The 27,783-nt window shown below is 40.0% G+C and overlaps 1 protein-coding gene across 1 annotated transcript; it reads right to left on the bottom strand.

Annotated features, from left to right (window-relative positions):
* Positions 1–57: 57 nt before the first annotated feature.
* usb1 (U6 snRNA biogenesis 1) lies at positions 58–27,783 on the bottom strand. Its single transcript, XM_072547511.1, has 7 exons — positions 27,595–27,783; positions 24,043–24,194; positions 16,643–16,826; positions 13,885–13,938; positions 12,363–12,468; positions 10,170–10,250; positions 58–863 (listed from the first exon to the last, which is right to left on the bottom strand). Exons 1-7 carry the CDS (start codon positions 27,699–27,701, stop codon positions 759–761), a joined length of 789 nt encoding a protein of 262 aa, XP_072403612.1. The 5' UTR covers positions 27,702–27,783; the 3' UTR covers positions 58–758.

The raw sequence follows: 27,783 nt of genomic DNA, 5'->3' as shown, positions 1-27,783 counted from the left end.
ATCAGGATTGTCACTTTCACAGTTTTCAAGCAGTTTTCAAACTTTGACAGAAGAACATTTTTAGATGAATACTTGGTTTATTTTTGGCATTTTCACAGTTATATACAAGATGTTTATTTCAAGTCAAAATTCCCACTTTTTTTAAAAGTTAAGGAAAAAATGCTACACTGTAAACACAAATTGCAAAAGATAAACATATTTATAAATAGTTTCAAGTTGAAGATTGTATATCGAATAGGCATTTTAAATATGCAACAAGACTGAAAAGACTATAGCTCCAAGCCCTAAGAGTTTCAGAGTTTAGTTCAATATTAAAATGAAATAAATGAAAAATGGAAAAAATATCAACAAGTTGTAAAATCCAACTATTTTGAAGATCCATGTGATTAAGGTATTATGATGTGTTAGGCGCAATAACTCCACTGAATTGGAGGCAGTTCTGCTGTAAAGCCATTTGTAGAACTAGGGTTTAAAAAGTAAATCTCATTTAATGGAAATTTAACATAAAATTACTATTTACTTACTTCATATCTTCTTTCATCTGAAAAATAGGGTGTCTTTATTCTGAAAGATGAATAGCTCAGTGCAATTACAAATTAGCCGAAATACATGACCTGTTACAGGCAAGCTGTTACATTGCATCTCCGTAGCCAGAGGAGATAGATGGGAAAGAGCAGGTTTCTTCCCACGGTTTCTTGGTGTTAATCTTAGGGCAAGTTGTTGCTTCCAGTTGAGTTCTTCAAAGTGAGTAATGGCTGCTATCGCATGGGAAAGAAGAAGATCTTGTTTCCAATTTTACATCGCACTTGATCAGCAAACATTCGGAGGACTCTGCTTTTGTTTTCAAATCTATCCACTATAGCCTGCAACAACAGCAAAACATCAAATTTAGAGAATGATGCCAGATCTAATGCACTACCATCACATGCTAATGGATTTTCTTAAGCATTGAAAGTTGATAAAACATTTCAATTCTTCAATTTTGTTTGCATAATCCCTGAATATTTCAACTGAAAAAATTGCATGTAAATTTCTTCAGGAACACAAGAATTAGACAATAGACAATAGGTGCAGGAGTAGACCATTCTGCCCTTCGAGCCTGCACCACTATTCAATATGATCATGGCTGATCATCCTTAATCAGTATCCTGTTCCTGCCTTAGCTCCATAACCCTTAATTCCATTATCCTTGAGAGCTCTATCCAACTCTTTCTTAAATGAATCCAGAGACTGGGCCTCCACTGTCCTCTGGGGCAAAGCATTCCACACAGCCACCACTCTCTGGGTGAAGAAGTTTCTCCTTATCTCTGTCCTAAATGGTCTACCCCATATTTTTAAGCCGTATCCTCTGGTTCGGCACTCTCCCATCAGCGGAAACATGTTTCCTGCCTCCAGAGTGTCCAATCTTTAATAATCTTATATGTCTCAATCAGATCCCCTCTCAGTCTTCTAAACTCAAGGGTATACAAGTCCAGTCGCTCCAGTCTTTCAGTGTAAGGTAGTCCCGCCATTCCAGGAATTGACCTAGTGAACCTACGCTGCTCTCCCTCAATAGCCAGAATTAGGAGCAGTGTAGACTATTCAATCCACCAACCTTCTGTGATACTCAATAAGATCATACTGATTGGAGTCGATGCCACAATCCATTTTCCTGTCTGCCCCCATAACCCCTGACTCCCTTAAAGATATCTAACTCAGCCTTGAATATATTCAATAACAAGATTGTATTGGCCCCCCATTAAAGTTCCAAAAGATTTTATATTTTATGGACACAAAAGAGCATGTGCAGTTTGTAGTAATTATAGAAACTTACAGCACAAGAAGTGCTTGTGCTAGTCTTTGACAGTGTAGTCGTACTCAGTTCCACGTCTCTCCTTTTGTCCAAACTCTGTCAACTTCACATCTTCGTGTACTTTTCCAGCTCCATTTTAAAATTATTTAAGGAATCAGCTTTCATACTTTTTCAGTTGTAGAATCGAAATCCTGACTACACAAAGTGAAATCATCTACGGTCAATTATTTTAAATCCGTGACCTTTAAGTATCAACAGATTGATCAAAGAGAATAGTTTATCTCTACTTACTTTCCCAAAACTCCCATTATTTCAAAACATCTATTAGGTCACATCTTAATTTTTTCAGTCCAGCATTTCTAACCTCTCACCAACCAATGAATGAGATCTAAACTCTGCAATCCTGTCACATCCAGTTGTAAACAGTGATAAACTAACAGGAAGCTCCATGAATACTCCTTTCTTCAATGATGGTGAGTCCAGCTTTTCAGTACAAGAGACAAGGCTGCAGTATTTGGAACAATCTTCACCAGAAATGCTAAGTGGATGATCCAACTCAGCCTCCTCCGAAAGTAGCCAACATTACAGATGCCAGTCTGCATCTTTAATTCTACTTTAATTCACCCCACATGATATCAAGAAATGACTGGAGGCACTGGATACTGAAAAGGCTGTGGGGCCTGACCACATTCTGACAGCAGTGCTGAAGATTTGAGGTTTAGCTCTAGCTCTCATCCCTGGCCAAGCTCTCCTACTACAATTACAATACTACCCAATAATGTAGAAATTTGTTCAGCTACATCCTGTCCACAAAAACACAGGATAAATCCAGGCCAGCCAATTACTGATCCATCAATCTACCTTCCCAACTCTTCGTCAAAGTGATGAAAAGGGTCACTAAAGGTGCAATCAAGTGGCACTTGCAAAAGGAATAATCTGCTCATTGGCACTCAGTTTGAGTTCTATGAGGGCTACGCAGCTCCTGACTTCATTACAGCCTTGGCACAAACAGCAACACATGTATTCCAGAGGTGAGAGGAGAGTGACTGCCCTTGACATTAAGGCAGCATTGACTGAGCTTGGCATCAAAGAACCTTATCAAAACGGAGTGAGATGAAAACCAGGGGTAAACTGTCTGCTGGTCGATGTTATTGCTTTCACAAAGGACAATGGTTATGGTTGTTGTACGTCAATTATATCAGTTCCAGGACATCACAGAAGAAGTTGTTTGGAATTGTATTCTAGGCCCAATCATATTTAGTTGCTTCATCAATGATTTTCTCTCTATCATAAGATCAGACGTGCAAATGTTTGCTGATGATTGCATCATGTTTAGGACAATTTGCAACAATTCAGATACTGAAGCAGTCATGTCTATGCTCAGCAAAACCTGGACAATATCCAGACTTCAGTTGATAAATAGCAATAACATTCATGCCACACATGCACCTAATATTGACCATCTCCAACAAGAGATAATCTAACCATCACTGGTTAACATCTTTGCATTGAATGGAGTTGCCAGTGTTGGACTGGGGTGGATAATGTTCAAAATCACACAACACTGGGTTATAGTCCAACAAGTTTATTTGAAACTGCAGGCTTTTGGAGCCGCCGCTCCTTCCTCAAGCAGGTGGAGAGACATAAATTCTGTGTCTGATATATTCTAAGTGAATGAGTAAAAGATCATACAACTTTTACAAATGTATTGAACAAACCTGGATGGCTATTAAGTCTTTAATCAGATCGAATGGAGATGCAGGTTTTGATTGATTAGTATGTAAATCCAAGAATTATTTCAAGTAATTTCCCCAAGATAGCTTCAAGTTTTATCAGAATAAAGGTGACACCTCAGGTCAGACAATGTATTGTAGGTGAGAGCACATTTCAAGTCTGTTTGTATCTGTCAGACTGGTTTTATTTGCAAAATAGCAATGTATAAAATGCCATATTGACTGTATACAGATAGTGTGCTTTTTGAACAAAATAAAATGTATCAGCAAATACACGAATCTGCAAATGCAGTTCCACCCCATAGATTTAGATATGTGAGAGAGGGGAAGAGAGGAGAGAGGAGAGAGAGAGAGCACAAGAGAGATGAATCCTTACCCTGGACTGGACATGTATGCTCAAACCATCAGGAAGTGCATGAACGCCATATTCATCTATCACACTCACTAGGTAGCACAAAACGTCACCTGAGCGCAATGCTTTCAAGACTAATCACAACATTGTCATCAAACCAATAAAGGAGGAGCCATCATCATACAAAATAGAACAGACCATTGCAAAGAAGTATTCCGACAACTGACCAGCCAGGAACACGACAGGCAACTACTGACCGATCTGAACAAAGAGCACACCCATGAACTCAACAGACTGATCAAGAATTTTGTGCCAGTCCTTCAGAGTACCCTAGCACACTCATTCCCTGTACTTCTTGCAAAGGGGACTTCTACTGCCTTCGGAAGTTACACAAAGCCAACACACCTGGACATCCCATCATGTCAGGCAATGGGACCCTGTATGAGAACCTCTCTGGCTACGTCAAGGGCATCTTGAAACTCATTGTCCAGAGAACGCTCAGCTTTTGTTGTGACGCAACAGATTTCCTACAGAAACTCAGCACCCATCGACCAGTCGAATCAGGAACATTCCTCGTCACAATGGACATTGCAGCACTCTACACCAGCATCCACCATGATCACAGCATCACTGTAACAGCCTCAGCACTCAACAACTGCCAGTCTCCAGGCACCATCCTACAACTCATCTGCTTCATCCTCGACCACAGTGCCTTCACCTTCGACAGCTAGCTCGTCATCCAGACACATGTAACAACCATGGGACCAAATTTGCACCCCAATATGCCAACATTTTCATGCACAAGTTCGAACAAGACCGCTTTGCTGCATAGGACCTCTGATTAATGCTTTACATCAGATACACTGATGACATTTTCTTCCTTTGAACTCATGGCGAGGAATCACTGAAACAACTACAGTACATGTTGATATCAACAAGTTTCATCCCCCTATCAGACTTACCATGGACTACTCTTTAGAATCACTCTCATTCTTGGACACAACCATCTCCATCAAGGACAGACACCTCAGTACGTCACTCTACCACAAACCCATGGATAACCTCACAATGCTGAATTTCTCGAGCTTCCACCCTAAACATGTTAAAACCATCCCCTACGGACAAGCCCTACACGTAGACAGGATTTGCTCAGATGAGGAGGAACACAACGAGCACCTGAAGGTGTTGAGGAAAACCCTCATAAGGACGGGATATAATACTCAACTCATCAATTGCCAGCTTGGCCGTGCCACAGTGAGAAACCGTAATGACATCCTCAGTAGATAGACATGGGATACAACCGATAGGATACCTTTTGTCATCCAGTACTTCCCAGGAGCGGAGGGACTACACCATGTTCTTCACAGCCTGCACCACATTATCAATGAGGATGAGCATCTAGCCAAGATCTTTCCTATGTCTCCACTTCTCACCTTAAAACAACTGCCAAACCTTAAACAGACCATTGTTCACAGCAAAATGCCCAGCCTTCAGGACAACATCGACCATAACACCGTACAACCTTGTCATGGCAATCACTGCAAGACATGTCAAGAATGTCGATATGCTTACTACCATTCCATGTGGGGACACCACCCACTACATGCATGGCAGAGTTGTCTATCTCATACACTGCAGGCAAGAATGCCCCGAGGCATGGTACATTGGCAAAACCAAGCAGACACTACGGAACGGATAAATGGACACCGCACAACAATCGCCAGACAGGGATGTTCCCTCCCAATCGGGGAACACTTCAGCGGTCAGGGACATTCAGCCGCGGGTCTTCAGGTGGCCATCCTCCAAGGTGGACTTTGGGACACGGAACAATGCAGAATCGCCGAGCAGAGGCTTATAGCCATGTACGGTACCTATGAGGACAGCCTCAACTGGAATCTTAGGTTCATGATGCGCTACATGTAACCCCACCACACCATACAATCTCACACACATCCTCCCTCATACACATAGACTCACACTCTCACTCTCTCACAGACATATATTGCCCCAAACTCGTGCACACACACGCATACTCCCTCAAGAGCTGTGCACATACGCACTCTCTCCCGCACACACACACACCCTCTCTCACTCACACATCTATACAAATCTATGGGGTGAATCTACTTTGTTCAAAAAGCACACAATCTGTAGACAGTCAATTAGTGTGGCATCTTAGAAATTCCTACTTTGGAAATAAAACCAGCCTGACAGATACAAGCAGAAATATAGTCTCACATCTAAAATACTTCTGGTCAGACAATGTGTCATGTTTATTCTGATAAAACCTGAAGTTATCTTGTGGGAGTGACCTGAAAGTAATTCTGGGATTTACATATTTATCAATCAAAACCTGCACCTCCATTCTAACTGACTAAAGACTTAATAGCTATCTAGGTTTGTTCAATACATTCGCATAAGTTGTATGACCCTTTGGTCTTTTACTTTTAAATTCTGTCTCACTAGCTGCCTAAGGAAGGAGTGGGGGGCTCTGAAAGCTTGCAGTTTCAAATAAACCTTTTGGACTATAACCCAGTGTTGTGTTATTTTTGAACTGGAATTGAGTGGCATTACCATTGCTAACTTCAACACTGTCAACATCCTGTGGGTTACCACTGGCCAAAAACTGAACAGGACCAGGCATACAAATATGGTGGCTACAAGAGCAGGTTGCAAGCTTAGAATTCTGCAGTGAATAACTCACTTTCTGACTCCATAATGCCTATCCACAAGGTGCAAGTCAGAAATGTGATTGAATTCAAAAACAGAAGTTGCTAAAAAGGCTCAACAGGTCCGGCAGCATCTGTGAAGAGAAATCAGAGTTCAGGTCTCAGGTCCGGTGACCTTTCCTCAGAACTGAGTTCTAAAGAAGGGTTACCAGACCAGAAACATTGACTCTGATTTCTCTGCATAGATACTGCAAGACCAGCTGAGCTTTTCTAGCAACTTCTGTTTTGGTTTCTAATTTACAGCATCTGTAGTTCTTTCAATTTTTATGTGATTGCTCCACTTGCCTGGATGAATCGAACTTGAATACTCAAGAAGCTTAGCATCATACAGAACAAAGCAGCAGCTTGACTGGTATTCCAACCACTACATTCAATATTCATTCCCTTCATCACTGATACACAGAGGCAACAACGTGTATCATTTACAAGACGCACGACAGTAATTCATCGAGGTTCCTCCGTTCAGCACCTTCCAAACCTGGGATATCTACCACTGAGAAGGACAACGGCAGCAAATGCTTGGGGGGGGGGGGGGGGGGCAACACCATGACCTACAAGTTGCCCTTCAAGGCAGACATGATCCTGCGATGGAACTATATTGCCTTTCCTTCACTGTCTCTGAGTTAACATCCTGGAACTCCCTTTCAGACAGCATTGTGGGTGTCACTAACTCCAGGAATGCAGAGGCTCTAGAAGGCAGCTCACAATCACCCTACCCAGAGCAATTAGGGATTGGAAATAAAGGCGGCCTAGCCAGTTACACCCATATCTCATGAACAAATTCAACAAAAACCTGGAACCCATCATTCCTATCAAATCTCCTCTTACTTTTACTAAAGTCTTTAACACATCCTTTTGGAGGTGTGGACTGTAGAATCATCTACAATACTGCAACTAACCAATTCTCAATAATCTTTCGAGTAACAGAATATATTTCTTTAAGTGGGTTAAATAGATGGAGTGGTTATGCATGGAAAGAGCAGATTTGGTGCAGAATATACCATATGCTTGTTCTGTACTTGTCAGATACACACAATCCAAAGCAGTAATATTATTGTGCTGTTCAATAAAATAGCATTATCACCATGCCTTGTAACAAAACATTAACTGATCCAATAAAGGTAAGATGTGATTTTTTTTAAAAACAGGTATTTTATTCAATAGAAATTTGGACTCACTACCTGCTGGACATTTTGATGAGATGTGTTAAGTGCTGAATCAGAAACTCTGCTTCACTTTCTACAAATGCTATCAGGTCTGCTGAGTATTTCCAGAATTCCTAATTTTATTCCAAAGAGCTGCTGAAACTACACAGGTCCCAGACTTAGTCTCAAGTCTATGATTAGTAAGGGTGCTATAGCTGCCCTCAGAGCATTCTGGGTTAGGAAGGGGAGAACCAGCTATGAGATGAGCAACCTCAAGATGTGACACCCCCCAGCTGTAGCTGAAACCTTTGCCAGCACACTGTCAAAGCTCAGCTATGGAGACTGACCACTTGAGCAAAGGACCGAGAGGCAACTATTGCCAATGGAACTTTAGGCCATGCTTTTAAAGGAGGGTGAACTTCAGTGACAATGGAAAAGCAACACAACAGGAATTTTTGCTTTCTGGATCTAGGTCATTTCAAAAAAGTATAATTTTTTTGTTCAGCTGTTTGATCCTATACCTCACATCATACAAAATAACTGACAATTAAATGAGGTGTCATTATTAACACATAATTGCCTGTGAAAACTTTTACAAAATAACTAACTTAATATGCTTTATTTTACTGCTAATCATTCATGCATTTCATCTTACTTGGAAGTGTTGACAAAGATTTGCCAGATTGAGCTTGGAGACAAAAAAATGAAGATGCTGGAATCCAAAGTAGATAGACAGGAGGCTGCTTGACATTTAATGAACAGAGGCAGCTGAAGCTGAAATACTCCACCGAAATCAGTGAATTCCTTCGAGGTTTGCTACATTCATTCACTTAATTAGAAGCAAGTCAATTATCAGCTTTTACAGCTTTAAAAAATTTCTATGGATTTTCTGCATTTCAAGAAGCTTTTGGGAAAAAAATGAAGCAAGCAAATTCTCAACAAGACGAGGGGCCTGAACCCGCTGTGGAGATAAACTTTATAAACCAAATTACTAATAGCATTAAACTGCAAGTTCCTTTCAGAAGAAATATTTATTCTTGTACATCGTGTTTGTCTCATGCAATGCAAGCTAGTCAATGCCACTACTGGGGAGGAATAAGCACTGTGATAATGTGATATATTACTGAGGCGCTCGAATAAAATCAATATTGCAAACATTACTGGTTAGGGAACAGTTGTAAATTAAGCACTGTATTTTACTCACCAATTTTCCTAGTGAACGCATTTCCAAAATGTAACATAAATTTGACCAATAACGTATCCAGGCAAAATGAACAATGTAGAATTTGCATCCAAGCATCACTGCAAGCCGAAATGTTGAGTATATTCAAGGCTGAGGTAAATAAGTGTTTTAGACTCTAAGGGATTCAAGGCTTTCGGGGATTCAGCAGGAAAGTGAAACCAAGATCCAAGACCACTTATGATATTACAGAGTAACAAAGCAGATTCAAGGGGCCACGTGATGTACTCCTGCTTCTATTTGCTATGTTCTGGTACAACACAGAACCATGTAGGGCTATTTGTTTTTACAAATATGAAGACTTTCCTTCAGCAAAATTACAAAATAAACATACGCAGCACATTCATGAATAAAACCATATTGTAAAACAAATATAAACAACGTAACTCTGAAATATCAGAAACTTACCAGTTCTATCAGGAGCTCTTTGTACATGTATACCTTCATTCAGTTAGTATAGTTTCAATCCATGAAGGTCAAACAATGACATAAACTATAACAGTTTGTTATTTATAGCGGATCAACAAATACCACTGCTATTTCCTCAAAATCACACAAGAATCACAGCACATCCCATGTTCTCGTGGTGCAAATTTAGAATGACTTCAAAGAATCACATGAAAATGACATAGGTAATAGATACAGACAGTGACAATCTGAATCAATCAATCGCCCACCTCATGGCTATGCCAGATGTCCCTCAACATTGAGCCAACATAAATTTTTATTGGATTTGTCTAATTCTATTCCCAAGGCTAGCAAAATGACTGGACCCAGCAAGTACACTGAAATCACGTGGGGTTGGATGTTGTGCTCCTAAGGTTGGCTGATATCTTGGTTGTTAATTTAAATGGACAGATCAGAGGCAAATTCTCACTTTACACCCAATTTTCCTGCTTTTACTGACAACCCAATATATCCAGGCACAGAAGCAGAAAGTGTACCTGGTGCACACTACAATATTGTTTCACTATTTGACAAGATCGAATCACATCCAGATAGAAATGACAGCTTTAAAAATAAGTGTTAAAGCTATGAATTCAATGAAAACAAAGCATTAGTTGTATTATTGTAATTTGAAGCTGTGGGCTGTTTTCCAATGGTGGCTTAAAATCACTTTGCTAAGATTTAATTTTGACATCTGATATGGTTTCATGTTCTAGAAGTATAGTACTTACCTGCAGCTCCTGATTGTGTTTTTCAAGTTCAGTAGTGACATCCCCTAAGCACCAGGCCACACTGATGTGAAAGGAAGGCTTCTGTCAAAATTCAAGAGATATTTATTTTACAAAATGAAAGAGGGTGCACATTAATACCACATGGACATTTTAAAAGCAAAATTTTCTTTACATTATACAAAGGCTGAATTTAATGTTTTTGAGATGCGCAAGACTTCATGTTTTGTATTGATGCATTCTAAAAGATCATTCTTACGCTATCAAGCCTGTTCCATTATTCAATTAGATTGTGATTCTTCTATATGAGATCTGTCGTGCTCTTTACTGAAGCAGTGTGAACCTGCATAACTATTTGTAACAACCATCATTCTTTCAAAATTAAAAATTACCACATGCTGAGAATTTGACTCTCAGAATAATTCAGATGGGGTTACTGCATAACCAAGCCTGAATAAAAGGCACAACATTCTCCATTAAGGGGGCTTACAGAAAACAGTGTCACACAATGCATTGTCAACTAACAACTTTTCTTTTTATAGCCTTAGTGAATATTGTGTGCATTTAAAAATGACAGTATCAGCATTATGAAAAACCATTTACCACTATGAGCATCAGGCATCACAGATGTAGAAAGAATATCATTAAATTAGAAAGAGTGCAGAAAAGATTTACTGGGATGCTACCTGGACTGGCAGGTTTGAGTTATAAGTAGAGGCTGGAAATTTTCTGCTCGAGGAGACTGAGGGGTGAACTTACAGAGGTCTATAAACCTCTATGGCTCTATGACTATGACTCCATATTGTCAGGTGCTTTTAATGTCAGATAGACCGTACAGTTTTCCACACTGTTTAAATGTGACTGAAGTCCAACATAGGAGAGACATTAGCTACTGCATCAGTGTGAATTTCCTACCTTATGCCTCAGGAAGTATCAATCCGTGGCAAATAACTGAACTTATATTAGCTTAATCTATAGAGGGGTAGCTATTACAACAGTCATCCCATCAGCAAGGATCTCAAGATCAACAAAATTAACTACATTGTTAAAACAAAAGTTGTGATCTAAATGTAGAATGTCCAGGTCATCTGACAACTCAGGTATCATGACAGTTCTAGCTGCCAAGCACAGTGAAGACATCAAAAACTGCAGGATGATGTAGAAGAGAATCACAAGGCTGATCCCATGGAAAAGTATCTTAGCCTGCTTGGCACACCCTCCTCATTCCTGATGAAGGGTTTATGCCCGAAACGTCGATTCTCCTGTTCCTTTGATGCTGCCTGACCTGCTGCGCTTTTCCAGCAACACATTTTTAAGCTCTGATCTCCAGCATCTGCAGTCCTCACTTTCCCCATGGAAAAAGTCTCAATTATAAGTAAAAACACAAAGAAACAGACTATTCAGCCTGAAAAGGCAACTGGTGATCTTATTGAGTGAACACATGAAATATATTTCTTCTATCCATTAAGATCTTCTTTAAAACTGACCTCTTATCAAACCTATTACTGTCTTCTTTAGCTCAGTCATTTTTATGGGCCAGTTACATTTCTGAGAGTAGCTCAGGACATTTTCCAATGTAATAAATGCAAATTTCTTGTGGTTTTCTTCCATATAGCAAAATGCAGACAAAAACATTTGAATGATTTAACAAACAATTAGGTGCTACAATGGGGAAATCAAAGGATCTTTCATTATGGACAAAAGAGGTTAGGCTGTATGACACCTCTCATCGGTAAGCATCACAGAATCTTGTGAATTTAGATTTCAGATGTGAAAGACACTGCTAATCTTCTGCATCATCTCGCCCTCTCGATATTGTGGAACTAAGAGCTGCACATTGAATCTCGAGTTTATATTGGTACTTGATTCACACCAAGACTCAGCATGTGATGATGCACTTATCTAATGTAAAACACTACTTTATTACGCAATACAGTAGAAGAAAGTTGTCATTATGGCATAGAAGGAGGCCATCAACCCCCTGAATCCTTGCTGGTTAAACTTGGACAAACAATTGAGCATTTTAGGTATTCCAATATTATAAACTATACAAACTCAAAATCAACTCTTTAAAGCAAATAAAAGTTATGAAATGTGGCTCCAAAATGCCAGGAATATTCTAAAGTAATTAGCAATCTGTATAAGAGCTCATTAGTGATGTATTCCAAGATGCAGCATGGATAATAGTGATCAAACCTTATGATAAGCTTTCAGATCAAACTCCTTCATACATTTATCCACCTCAGTGATCACTTCTTCTAAGTAGTTGTTGCCAGCTGAAACCTCTAGGCCAAGGAAAGTCCTGTATAGGAAAGAAAAGATCTCTGTAGCTTGATGAAACAAACAATATTGGTGGAGCCTTTTGCAGGACCAAGATGAAAACCTTTACTTTACTGTCCCTTAATATATAATGTTATCATAAAGAGATCATAACTCCCAGATCCTTGCAGTAGACTTCACAGTCTTGCAGACAAATCTCAGATTAACCTAGTTTAACTGGAACTAAAAACAAAGTATTGGAAATAGTCAGCAGGTCCAGCTGCATTTGCGGAGAGAAAAACAGAGTCAACGTCTCAAATCAAGCACGATTCTTAAAAACTGCAAGTTTAAACTGAACATACCTCTTGTAATCTCATGTACCATTGAAACAAAAAGAATTCTTGCACTAGGAACTTGGAAGAGAGTGGTGAAAGCCCTATTTCAGTAAAATCAGTTAGCTAGAATAATTACAAGCTGATAATCTTCCAGAATCACTAAGTGACTGCAGACTTGGTCTTCTGTTTCATAGGATGTCTGATTAATTTTGAATGATGACACAGAGTGATGTCATTCTTCACTTAGGTACACACATGGCTCACAAAGAAAATTCACAGTTGATTCAATTAAATATCTTAACCACAAAACCTGACTACTTCACTTTGGAATGCTGGAAAAGGAGCATGATCACCAAGAGGGCTAGTTATTGAGAACATCCCAAACAAGTAGCTCTTATATGGATCTGCAAGGAATGGAGGGACATGGACTGAAGGAGGCAGAAGGGAATAGCTTAATTTGGCGTCGTGTTCGACACAACATAAGGGCCAAAGGGCGCATTCCTGGGTGCTGTACTGTTCTACGGTCTATACATTACAGGGCACCAAGTTAAATTAATGGCTTAATGCAAACTATTTAGTACTAAAGATGATTTTCACCAATTTACAGTTTAAAAACCAGAAATATTTACAAACTGAGAACCATCAGGAGTAAGAACTACCTGTCTCAGAAAAATAAGGTGATGAACAAGTGTGGGAGAAATTATATGTACTGTATATAAATTATGATCACACAACAAAAGACCCTGTTTCTCATAATAGGTCACAGTCAGTCCTTCATGATTTTATGTTAGTATTTATTAAAGGTGCTATGTAAGTAGCCTAATAATGAAAACAATTGTTTTCAGAGGAAAATGCCTAGTATCATAAGTATTCCATAAATTAAGTTAATGGGCTACCATACAATTCTAGAATTCTATATCTTTCATAAATAATATTTTATCAGATGGTCATCTCTTCAGAACATAAGAGCCCAAAATATCTTGTGTAATCACCAAGAAGGAATTTAGATTTTTTTAAACAAATCTCAAAGAAATGTTGTGGATTTACACAATTTTAAAAGCACTCCTACAAACACTGTTTGTGCATGGTGTAGTCAAAACCAGAGTTGTTATGGGAAACTGTACCTGGTCTTTTCTTGATTAATGTAGATCTTCACTTTATCTGAAACACAGTAGAACCTAGAGCATAAATTGCAATATTGTTAACAAGTTAAATTACAACAATAGCTACACAATAAGAGTACTTAATTAGCCATGAAGTGCTAGGGCATGAGGGCTTGAAGAAGACTTTTAAAACGCAAGTTCTTGCAGTGGTTGCCAATTTGGGCACTTTTGTTCAACTGATTCATACATTGCTGCAACAATGTGTAGCCATAGAGAGATCAGCTTTACTGCAGTTACAAAGGAAAAGGTGAAGGAAGGGTAAACACAAAAACTTCATAGAACTGGGCAGCACTGGAGGCTGTATTCAATCCATCATGTCTGTGCCAGACCTTGAGTACAGCTATTAATTAGTTCATTTCCTTTGCCCTTTCTCTACAGCTTGGCAGGTCATCCCTTCTCACAGTTAGCCAGTTTTCTTTTGAAAGTTATTATTCAACCTGCTCCCATCACTCACAGCCAGATCATAGCGAATTTGCATCAAACTTATTTTCCTCATATCACCGCTGGTATTTTTGCCAACTACTTTAACTCTCTGCCCATAGTTAATCAGCCTCTTCAGGGGTGTTATTACACAGCTCCGGAGCAGGGGGGACTTGAATCTGGGCCTCCTGGTTCACAGGTAGGGACAACACCACTGTGCCACAAGAGACCATTGTGCCAACTGGTTCCCGATTCTTCCGAAACTGGAAACAGCTGCTCCTTATTTACTCTTCAAAACCCTTAATTATTTCAAACAGATTGGCCAAATCTCCTCTTGACCTTCTCTCGGCTAACTCTTCTACTTTCTCCCGGCTAATTCTTCTACTTTCTCCATGTAACTGAAGTCCCCATGCCTGTTACTATTCTTATAAATATCTTCTATACCTGTTCGAATTGAGGTTGCCTGAAATACACATAATAGACCACTGAAGCCGAATCAGTACTTATTAATGAATGAACATAACCTGCATAATATTTACAGGGAAAAACAGGCTACATGGCTCAACAAGACCATATTGATGTTTGGGCTCCATGAGAGCCAGCTCTCAAACACCTTTACCTTACTCTTTCAACATATTCTCATACTGCTTTCTCCCTTGCATTTATCTCGTTTTTTCTTGAATGTATTTATGCTATTTGCATCCGATCTGCATTGCCATAGCAATCCCACATTCTAACTTCACACGGATAACTTTTTTACTTTAGTATGCTAAGCCTCTATTTATAAAGCCATGGATTCTGGTTTTTTTTTTAGAAAAGCTCTCTCAACTTGTTCCATCACCTTCAAAAGATCACTGAATTGCGGAATTGTTCCAGTGCAAAAGGAGGCATTCAGGCCAATCATGCTTGCACAAATTCAGTTACCAATCTCCAACCTTTTCTCCATCTGCCCGCACATTATTTTTATCTAAATTATCATCCAATACCCTCTTGAATGCCTCAATTGAAATTACCTCCACCGTATAATCCAGGCAGTGCATTCCATGCTTTAACTACTCGCTCCACGAAGAAGTCTTTTCTCACATCACTTCAAATCTATGCCTTCTCGTTCTTTTTCCTTTTACAAGCAGGAACAACTTCCCTTAATCAACTCTGTGCAGATTTGTGCACATAAACCAACATTGATCTGTTTCTGCTCTTCCTCCTCCGGTACCATTTAGTGTCTCCTCATTCTTTTCATCAAAATGAATTACTTCATACTTAGGTGTTAAATTTCTGTGGTTGTCCCATTTCACCACTTTGTTATTCCTCCTGAACTCTGGTACTGCCCTGTATATTGATGACCTGAGACTAAAGAATGATCTGCACTGTGGCTAGCTGGGTAGTGCACTTGTTAGCACTCTCATGAATGGGTAGTACCTCATTAATATTCCAGAAAAAACTAAACCTGCAACAACCTCCTCAATAAGTAGGCTGGTACCTCATGGAGATCACATGTCTAAACCAGAAGGACCTCTGCTTTTACTATCATGTACTGAACTGCAGTATATGGCACTCCAGTATGGTACTAACATACTCGGATCAAACTTAGTGATGTACAACTGCGCACTGTCACAGATATTCCGAATACCAAGTACCATTGCTGGCCCTGCCACTAATACCTGCCACTAGTGCAACAGGCAAGCTATTGGAGATGGTCTGTTTTTATTCATTGATCTCCTTAACCCACCAGCAGTACATTTTTCCTCACCCTACCCTATATGGTCCTACCAGACTGAGGAGTAATAGCTGAGGACCTATGGCAGGAGAAACATCCAGCAGAAACCACTTCCTCCTAGTCGACCCCACTGTTTGCCCATCCAGCTTTGATCTCCCATGGTGGACCCTTTCAAACCATTTCCAGATGCCTCCGTGCAGCCAATGTCAGTACAGTGGTCACGACCTTCCAGACTGCAGTGTAGTGCAGTCCAAATAATGATTCACATTGTCAAGGGGTGTCTGCTGACTAAACTGGAAGGGAAACGTTTACAGAACTCCAGCTAGCCACTGACAAAGCGATTGGTTACTCTGCAACTTTGCACAGAAACGAAAAGAACAACAGACCCTAACCACTGGACTATGTATAAAAGAACTATAGAAATCATCCCAGATACCGAAATGGGACTAAAAATAACACAAACATTACTTTAAACATGTTTTTGTTACTGATCAGTCATGATGACTAAAGAAAGATCTACTTCAGTCATTGCCACAGACAGCTACGTTTTTGCACCAAAAAGTAAAGTAAACTTAAACCCACCTGTCAAAGGAGCTCAGCTTTTCCTTTAACGACTCCACAAAGATGTTTATCCAATGATAACGCAGCACAACAGTCTGTGACAGACTGATATGAAACTCTCGGAGGCGAACCATTGGCAGCCCGAATGTCTGCAAATGAGTCAGTAGCACATCAATAAGTTCGATAAACTCCTCTTCGGGGTAGTCTGGAATTTAAAAGTAGGGTCTTATTTCCTCGAGAAAACATGAAAGCACCAATTTCTTGGTTGCAAAGGTGGTTCTGGAATAGTTTATCACACGTTCATTTAATTACAAGTTATTTTAAAGCAGTGAAATCAAAAGTGTTCACAGGCAACTGGTCCTGTTCTTAAAGTAAAGGGTAACTAAAGCAGAAATGCCCATCAATATTGAAATGATTGCCTTCTGCCCTATGTTGCTAGGTTAACTTTCAAGCAAAGTAAGCACACATTCCCCTGTTAAAGGAAACAGAGCTTAGGAAAGTTAAATGTCAAAGAGTTGCCTTTTTACTGGAAACCTATTTAGTTATTTTCACAACACTGAATAAGGACTGACTTTGTATCAAAGGACAGTCAAAGATACATCCTAAAAGGGACAGGAAGACCCTATTAAAACTAGAGGATATTTAGGGACTTCAAACACAAGAGTACTCTTGTGAGAATCTCAGAAAAATGACTTGGGATTTCAGTTGTAGTAAGAAATATTAGTTGCCTGTAAGTAGTCATCACTTGATACTGATTTTAGTTTCCTGATTATGGTAGAAGACTTAAAACAATAAATCTAGTCATGCAATTCTAAATCTAGTCATAGCAAACATATCTCTTTTTTTCAAAAAAACTACCAATCTCAAGGAATCCCAACGACAAGCAACATGACTTCGACTGGGACAACACTACCATTATAGGGCAAGCCAAACAGAGAAAAGCCAGGGAATTCCTAGAGGCATGGCACTCATCCATAGACTCTATCAACAAACACATCGACCTGGACCCAATATACCGGCCACTACAGCGGACAGCTCGAACTGACAACCGGAAGCGGCAGAGACAGGCCACTATAAATGCCGGAGGAAACAGCACAGAAGCGCTTCACAGGAGGCTCCCAAGCACTGAGGATGTCACCTAGACAGGGGACGAAACGTTTGCAAGACAAATTCCCAGCTCGGCGAACAGAACCACAACATCTCTGCCATCACTTTCCTCTTAATCAGTTTACTCCATACTGCTTCCCAAGTAACTAAAATTTCACCATGTCCCTTTTCCTTTCCACCTTCTGACATAGTTAGTGCTGGAAGGTTTCTGGTATCCTCTACTATGAAGACAGAAGTGAAATATTCATCGATTTCATACAGCATTTTGTTATTATCTAATAACTCTCCTCTCTCACTCTCCAAAGAACATTCACTTTACTTCTTACTTACCTTTTTCAATATTTGTAGAAGCTCTTATTATTTGTTCTTACAATTCCAACTAGATTCCTCTCATATTGATTTCTTCTGCCTGATTAACCCTTCAGTCATTTTCTATGTTTTTAAAATATCTGACCAATCATTTGAGCTACTTCTCCATTTTGTATAGTTATATGCTTTTTCCTTGAAGTTTGTTGCTTTCCCTAACTTCTTTAGTTTGTGTAGATAGTTTGTGTAGTTTGGTTATGTGGTTAGCAAGAACACTGACTCTTTAGAACTTTTCTTTCTACTGTAAAATATGTATTGTGTATCTGAAATATCCCATTAAACATTTGCCACTGCATTTCTACTGATTTATCCCTTAGCCTGGGAACAGCTTTCATGTTCACATAGTTGCACTTATTTAACTTTAAAATACCATTCTTAAAACCAATCTATCAAATCTCCCTTTCAAACTGGATGCCAAGTTCAATCATATTATGATCGCGGCAACCCAGGGTTTCTTAACTCTGAAGTAATTAAATAATTACCTCATTACTCAATACAAAATCTACTATAAGCTGCTCACTGGTTGGATCCAGAACCTGCTTCTCCAAGAACCTATATCAAAAGCATTCTAAAAATGCCTCACCCAGGCTGCCACTGCCAATCTTAGTTTTCGAGTTTGCAGGGATTCAAACCACCCATGATTATCAACATCTCTTTATCACAAGGACCCAATATTTCTTCTTGTGTACTTTGTGCTACATTATGTTGACTGTTAAGAACCAATGCAAACCATTCCCAATAGTGACTTCTTTCCCATACTGTTACTCATTTCCATCCAAACAGATTCTACATCTTGATCAACTGAATCAAAGCCATCTTCAACCATTGCAGAAATGTCATCCTTGATCAACATTGCAACCCCTTCAGCTTTACTTATCTTTCTATTCCCTCTGAATGTCTTACATGGAGAACTCAACCAGTCATCTTGAAGCAATGTTTCCATAATGGCTACCATACATATTTATTCCAGTAAGTAATATCAATTCATTTACTTTGTTATGAATGCTACATACATTCACATACAAAGACTTTGTTTCATTTTATTATCTTTATAACATTCAGTCTTGATTGTTCATGTACTACTTAATTTTTACTCTCTGTTCTTCTGTCATTGTCTAACCCCATTTACCATTAACAATTTTGTCTCTAACGTTGTTTCCACTCTTTGTAATACAACATCTTTCTATATTTGTTTGATATTTAAGAACTCCTGCTTCCCTGGTTATGTGGTTAGCAAGAACACTGACTCCAGCAGAGGTTCAATTGCAGACAATCCCAATGGTACAAGTTCCACTTTCCCTGATACTTGGCCATGGCCCCACAACCCAGAGCTCATTTCTCCCATAACAGTCTTTTAGTCACACATTCGTCTCTCTGATTTTAAGCACCCTATACCAAGTTAGATGCAGCTCAGGCAAAACAGCTAATTTCATCACAGTCCTACTGGATCATAGGGCTCATCAGAGAAAGATGACTGGTGGTGGTTTAACCCGAGAGTGATCATGCCTCAGGCAAGGGGAGAGGTTGAGGAGGAAAAAAACCCAGAGATTATAAACTTTGAGGTTCTACCTTTTAATTTAATACCTAGCTCCACATGCTCTCTCCTTCATATTTCTACTTGAATGATTGAGTGAATGGATTAGCTTTATTGTCAAATGTACTCAAATGAATACAAGGAAAAGTTTACAGTGGCCACATAACAGCATCATCTAAGGTACCTAGCTACAGATACTGAAGATCAAATTCTTAGGAAACAAAAAAAAAATTAGAAAGGTAAAAAGTAGTAAACAGTTCAACATTATAGGTCATACTTATGTTGCTGGCACTTGCATGGACTAAGACAACTGGATCTTCACCCAATCACTTCAGGCTCCTCTCTCTCCATGAGGAGATGTCCTAAACCCTGGCACTTGGCAGTCAACTCAGCCGGTGGGTCTCTTGCTCTTTGCTGCAGAGAACATTGCCAACCTCCCCCCAACTAAATCCCTTGCTACCATACATTCCTTGTGACTCCCCTCCTCACTTGCATGGCTTCCTGCACCATGATGCCACGTTTAGTTTGCTATACCACCATGTAGTCTCTGTTCTCAACCATACAGCTGAAAACAATGTTTTGGACAATTGCAGAAGCTGACCTTCCTGCCGTCTGAGGTCCCCTTACCTGTCTCACTCTCAGTTAACTCATCTGCTTGATCACAGAACAAATCAGAAGACCTTATCTTAAATAGTGTGATTGCCTACTGGTGCAAAGAATCTAGTGCACCTTCCCCTGCCTGAAGTGTACCTGCATTTCAGCCTTTAAGTCATAAACGCTGAGTTGAAGCTGCTCAAATATCAAACACTGACATCAGACATTTCTGTCTGGGTCACAATGGCATACAAATGCTTCTACAGACAACAGACTTGACATATTACCTATTCTGTTGTCCTTAAATCAGTTTTACTTAATTACTCAGTTACGTTATTTAGTGGAAAATAGTTTCAGGACAACTTAAAATCTTTAAGCATTGATCAAAATGTAATATTTCATCAAAAGTCCTATTCAGTACATGAAGAATATGAAGTTAATACAGAGACAGTGATTCAATAATCATTATCTGCAACATTACTTCTGGAGCTCTCTCGATCCAATCTATCTAATCTAATCAATTAACAAGAGTAGATTTTCTATACTGAATTGAATTGAATTTATTGTCATGTGTACCGAGGCACAGTGCGAAGTGTGGTCTTGCCAGCAATACAGGCAGATCACAGAGTTAAGCGCAAAAGTAAGTAAATAATAGGTCAACAGTGGCAAAAACAAAAACCACAGGTACAGGCAAATGTTAAGAGTTTGTGAGCCCATTCAGTATTCTAACAACAGTAGGGTAGAAACTGTTACGAAACCAGCCAGTGCGTGTTCAGGAGAAATTTTAGTGGTTACATTTAAAATTGACCTGTAAAATGGTGCCACAATAACATTTGAATTGTTTTATCATTTGTTGGAATATATACAACTGAGACAACAAAGTGCACATTGAAGCAAAATTATCTTTAAGCGGTTTCAAGTCAACGCTCAGCTGGATTGCAATATAGAGTGACAGCTACAGCGCAGGTTCAATTCCCATACCAGCTGAGGTCACCATGAAGGTCCTGCTTTCTTAAGCAGAGGCATGGTGACCCTCAAGTTAAACTCACCGCCAGGCATCTCTCTCTAATGAGCGAGCAGCCCAATGTTTCAACAAAATGGACACTAATATGTAGCATTTAAGAATAAGTGTCAATGAAATTAAGATAACTCACAAACAATCTAATTGGAAAACAAAATGATTAGAGTGTAGCCAATAACACTGATAAAAGGATATGGTTTTGTCACAAAAGACTTGCAAGATACAAGAGTAAAATCAATGCTGCAGCACTGAACAACTGTTATCAACTGGAGGTGAATGGAAATTTTTAACTGCTCCTGTTTATTTCAGTTTTGAAATAGAGGGTATGGTCATTTTTCATTCAGATAATTACAATGGGATATGATTAAAGTTTAGTTCCAATCATATTTTTTACATGATGTTTTGAACAGCACAAACATTTCAGTGAGAAATGTTACACAATAAAGGAGTGGGTATTCCAATGTATATTGTGCAAATTTGCCAGTGAGAAGTATATTTTTGCTGTTCTCTGTTATTAAGAGACTAAAGAATTAAATAAACCTCTTGCTTGGTTGTCTTCTTAAATTTGAATATTGATGCTCTTTGTCACATTGTTTCATGTAAGTATTGGTAAACAACAGAGTGCATCAGTGTCACTTGCCCAATGACGGAACCCTCATTATGTAGTATATTTACTTTACAATTGATAACAAATAACCAGAAGATCATTTGCACTACAAATCCAATATACAGAGATCCACAGTCCACTAACAATAACAAGATGTAGCAACATTTATTCTTCTTTTGGCACAGCCAAGATTTCTTAGTCAATAAATAACAGCAATAAGAAATAAGACACTGGTGATTCACTTTAATTACTTTATATAGAACATAGAACATAGAAGAATACAGCGCAGTACAGGCCCTTCGGCCCTCGATGTTGCACCGATCAAAGCCCACCTAACCTACACTAACCCACTATCCTCCATATCCCTATCCAATGCCCGCTTAAATACCCATAAAGAGGGAGAGTCCACTACTGCTACTGGCAGGGCATTCCATGAACTTACGACTCGCTGAGTGAAGAACCTACCCCTAACATCAGTCCTATATCTACCCCCCCTTAATTTAAAGCTATGCCCCCTTGTCATAGCTGACTCCATACGTGGAAAAAGGTTCTCACTGTCAACCCTATCTAACCTCCTAATCATCTTGTATACCTCTATCAAATCACCCCTAAACCTTCTTTTCTCCAATGAAAACAACCCCAAGTGCCTCAGCCTTTCCTCATAGGATCTTCCTACCATACCAGGCAACATCCTGGTAAACTTCCTCTGCACCCGTTCCAGTGCCTCCACATCCTTCCTATAGTATGGCGACCAAAACTGCACACAATATTCCAGATGCGGCCGCACCAGAGTCTTATACAACTGCAGCATGACCTCAGGACTCCGGAACTCAATTCCTCTACCAATAAAAGCCAGTGCGCCATATGCCTTCTTCACTGCACTATTTACCTGGGTGGCAACTTTCAGAGATCTGTGTACATGGACACCAAGATCCCTCTGCTCTTCCACACTACCAAGTAGTCTACCATTAGCCCAGTAATCCATCTTTTTATTACTCTTACCAAAGTGAATCACTTCACACTTAGCTACATTGAACTCCATTTGCCACCTTTCTGCCCAGCTCTGCAGCTTCTCTATATCCCGCTGTAACCTGCCATATCCTTCCTCACTGTCAACAACTCCACCGACTTTCGTATCATCCGCAAACTTGCTCACCCAACCTTCTAACCCTTCCTCCAGGTCATTTATAAAAATGACGAACAGCAATGGTCCCAAAACAGATCCTTGCGGAACACCGCTAGTGACGGCACTCCAAGATGAACCTTTGCCATCAACTACTACCCTCTGTCTTCTTCCAGAGAGCTAATTCCTAATCCAAACCTCCAACTCACCCTCAATGCCATATCTCTGTATTTTCTGCAGTAGCCTACCATGGGGGACCTTATCAAACGTCTTACTAAAATCCATATATACCACATCTACCGCTTTCCCTTCATCTACCTCCTTAGTCACCTTCTCAAAGAATTCAATAAGGTTTGTGAGGCACGACCTGCCCTTCACAAAACCATGCTGACTATCCTTGATCACATTATTCCTATCCAAATGTTCATAAATCCTATCCCTTACAATTCTCTCTAAGACTTTGCCCACAACAGAAGTGAGACTCACTGGCCTATAGTTACTAGGATTATCCCTACTCCCCTTCTTGAACAAGGGAACCACGTTTGCTAGCCTCCAGTCCTCTGGCACTACTCCTGTCAACAAAGAGGACACAAAAATCAAGGCCAATGGCTCTGCAATCTCCTCCCTTGCTTCCCAGAGAATCCTAGGATAAATGCCATCAGGCCCAGGGGACTTATCTATTTTCACCCTTGCCAGAATTTCCAACACCTCTTCTCTACATATCTCAAAGCCATCCATTCTACTTATTCGTGCCCCAGTATTCATATCGACAACAATGTCCTGTTCCTGAGTGAATACTGACGAAAAGTATTCATTCAGCACCTCCCCAATCTCTTCAGCCTCCACACATATGGGATCCTTCTCTATTCAAAGTGATTGTGGGGTTTATTTTCATAACCATAATAAGAGTTTGTTTGCTGTGAAGCATGTTGGAACATGTAACAATACAATATGTAACTCAGAGTTCCTTCTTTCCTTTCAGACTTTGTACTGGCATCACTATAAATTACATCAACAGTTTTCTAATTTCCATATTGAAAGTTGCTGAACCCTATGATCAATGACTCACATTCCAAGTACACAAGTGTTGCCCAGTTGCCTCGCTGGTGTGGAAAGCTGCGTATGCGACCATCATGCTTCGCACTATCATCCAAGTCCTCTTCAAGTTCCTTGAACATCCCCATTATACTCTCTGGGACTGGCAAGTGTTGGGATTTCACTCTGTGCATCACCAATTAAAAACAAAACATCGACACTCAGCATCAGCATTTAATGTGGAACTTTTAACTTATTTCTTTATTTTTCTACTTTTTACCTAAGATTTGTACCTAGATATCTTGTACCTAAGATGACGCCATGAATGGGATCAGTACATCACTGAACGAAGCAAAATCCAGATAGAGGTTTCAAGTAAAAGTGTATTGCTTGCCTTTATGCTTCTTCCGTTTTTTAAATTGCACATTTTTGTTTACCTCTCATTCTTGCAATTTGTTCTTTTTTCTCTCTTTCATCGAACTCATCATCTCCGGTTTGCAGCAGGAAATACAGATATTTACAGCTGCATTTTTTTAAAACAACATGGCTTGCAATTTGGTGCGGACCATCAAGCGACAGACAGACAGACACACAGACACACACACAGACACACAGACAGACACACAGACAGACACACAGACAGACACACAGACAGACACACAGACAGACACACAGACAGACACACAGACACACACACAGACACACAGACAGACACACAGACAGACACACAGACAGACACACAGACAGACACACAGACAGACACACAGACAGACACACAGACAGACAGACAGACAGACAGACAGACAGACACACAGACAGACACACAGACAGACAGACAGACAGACAGACAGACACACAGACAGACAGACACACAGACAGACAGACACACAGACAGACAGACACACAGACAGACAGACACACAGACAGACAGACACACAGACAGACAGACACACAGACAGACAGACACACAGACAGAATAAGAAGAATTTTACATTACTTGGAATATAAGAATCGAAATGAGGTACTGGAACAAAGGGCACAATTCAACAAATTACCTAGTATCTGAACCTCACTAAACACACATGAATCAGATCGTCACAAAATCAAACTTCATTAAGTAATGAAATTACGTTAAACTTGCATCAACTTAATTCACTTCTGCTCAGTGTTTTGAGTTATAAATAGAAAATGGAAGTGCCATGGGGGGTATAAAGGACGCTTAAAAGGAGCATGATAAATTTGCATGGTTGAGTGTTAAAGAATGAAAGGCTTGAGCTTTGGTGCCAAGCATAATCAAATGTCATTGTAAGTTCATATAAGTGTATCAGCTGAATTAACCTTCACTGGCACATCCTCAAAAAGCTCAATCAAAGTAGATCAACAAGATTTGCTTCTAACAAATCCATGACGGCTTTATTTACATTAGCCCTACTTGTTCAAGTCCTTGTTAACTTAGTCTTGGATGATTGCTACCCAACACTGCAGCTAAACTGACTTGTCCAGTTTGAACAAGGGTGTAGCTTTTACAATTATTCAATATTCTGACACTTTCCTCTCAAGGATAACCATATCTTCATATTTTCCAGCCTACTTCCTTCAGTATCCCTTTGGTCCTAATGACTTACTAATGTTAAGTACAGCCATCCTTTTGAAAACATCGTCTTTATAAAATTTCAGGCCATCCAACATCTCAATCACTTCTTCATTCACTATACCCTAACCTCAGTCATGGATAAGATCTTGGAATCCATTGTGAAGGATGAGATTCCTAAACTCTTGGAAGTGTGTGGTAAAATAGGGCAAGTCAGCATGGTTTCATCAAGGGGAGGTCGTGCCTGACAAATCTGCTAGAATTCTTGAGGAGGTAATGAGCAGATTAGACCAAGGAGAACCAATGGATGTTATCTATCTGGATTTCAAAAAGATCTTTGACAAGGTGCCACACAGGAGGCCGAGTAAGACAAGGGCCTGTGGTGTTAGAGGCAGGGTGCTAGTATGGATAGAAACTTGGCTATCGGGCAGAAAGCAGAGAGTGGGGATAAAAGGGTCCTTCTCACGATGGCAGCAAGTGGTGTTCTGCAAGGATCAGTGTTGGGACCGCAACTTTTCACTTTATACAGTAACTATCGAGATGAAAGAACAGAGGGCATTCTGGCTAAGTTTGCAGATAATACAAAGATGGGGAGAGGTTCAGGTAGCATTGAGGCGGCAGGGAGGCTGCTGAAGGATTTGGATAGGTTAGGAGAATGGGCAAAGTAGTGGCAGATGGAGTACAACATGGGAAAGTATGAGGTCATGCATTTTAGTCGGAAGAAGAGAGGCATGGACCATTTTCTAAATTGGGAGAAAATTCAGAAGTCTGAAGTGCAAAGAGATGTGGGAGTTCTAGTCCAGGATTCTCTCAAGATAAACTTGCAGGTTGTGTCAGTAGTTAGGAAGACAAATTCAATGATGGCACTTATTTTGAGAGGACTTGAATATAAAAGCAGGGATATACACCTGAGGCTCTATGAGGCTCTGGTCAGACCACATTTGAAGTATTGTGTGCAGTTTTGGGACCCCATATCTCAGGAAGGATGTACAGCCCTGGAGTGTGTTCAGAGGATGTTCACGAGAATGGTCCCAGGAATGAAAAGCTTAAACATATGAGGAACGTTTAAGGACTCTGGGTCTATATGCAAAGGAGTTTAAAAGGATGAGAGGGTATCTAGTTAAAACATATAGGATACTGAATGGCCTGGACAGAGTGGATGTTGGGAAGATGCCTCCATTGGTAGGAGAGACTAGAACCCAAAGGCACAGCCTTACAGTCTTACATCATGGAGCATAGTTAAGACTGAGATAGATAGGTTCTTGAATGTCATGGGGAAATCAAACGTTACAGGGAGAAAGCAGAAGTATGGGATTGAGAAATGTATCAGCCATGATTGAATGATGGAGCAGACTTGATGGACTGATTGGCCTAATTCCTGCTCCTAGGTGTTATGGTCTTACATTGCAACAGCCATCATTTCACACTTAAGCACTCACATAGTACCTTGACTTTGACCGGTGTCTCTCTCATCCTGTTACTATTTAAGTGCCGATGGAAAACTTCTGGATTTTCTTTAATGTTAACTGCCATTGTCTTTTCATACTTTTTTATTATACTAAATCCCTTTTCATTTTACTTCCGAAGGTACTATATTTAGCCTGTTTCTCACTCACATTTTCACTCAAATAAATGCCTTTCCTTTTTTTTGCCGGTTCTGCCATTCTTTGCCGGTTTTTCACCATCCGGGGAGCTCCTGTTTTAGTTGTCTTGAGGTCTTCCCCGCCCCCAAATATTCTCTCTACATCCACCTAAACCACCTCCTTTCTTTTTTTGTTTTGGTCGGTTACAGCTTTACCAGGCAATCTGGGGGTGTTGCTGTGAGAACATGGTGAAGTTGGAGGTGGGAATATTTACACTAGCAAGAACAGTTTGGGCTGAATGGCCTGTTATGACATTAATTCTGTTTATGTGTGACATTTATTTTGGCTCGGGGGAATCTCCTGGCGGCGCACACTGACCCTTCTTCCGCTAATTCCGGCCTCAGTTACTCACTCAACCCCGCCGGCAGCTCCTTCCTCTGCTTGGCCTCGGGAACCTGCTCCGCCTGGACCCTCCTTCTCCTCTTCCTCCTCGCTGCTGCTGTAATTCACCAAAAACATCCCAGGGCTTAACGCTCTCACAACCGCTCCTCTTCAGCCGCCGCCATCTTGGGCCCCGGTGCCACCCGCTGAACGTTCCGGC

The sequence above is a fragment of the Chiloscyllium punctatum genome, chromosome 26 (genome assembly GCF_047496795.1).
Source record: "Chiloscyllium punctatum isolate Juve2018m chromosome 26, sChiPun1.3, whole genome shotgun sequence".
Lineage (NCBI taxonomy): Eukaryota > Metazoa > Chordata > Chondrichthyes > Orectolobiformes > Hemiscylliidae > Chiloscyllium > Chiloscyllium punctatum.
Note: the sequence above shows the minus strand (reverse complement) of the source record. Positions and strands in the feature narration are given on the sequence as shown.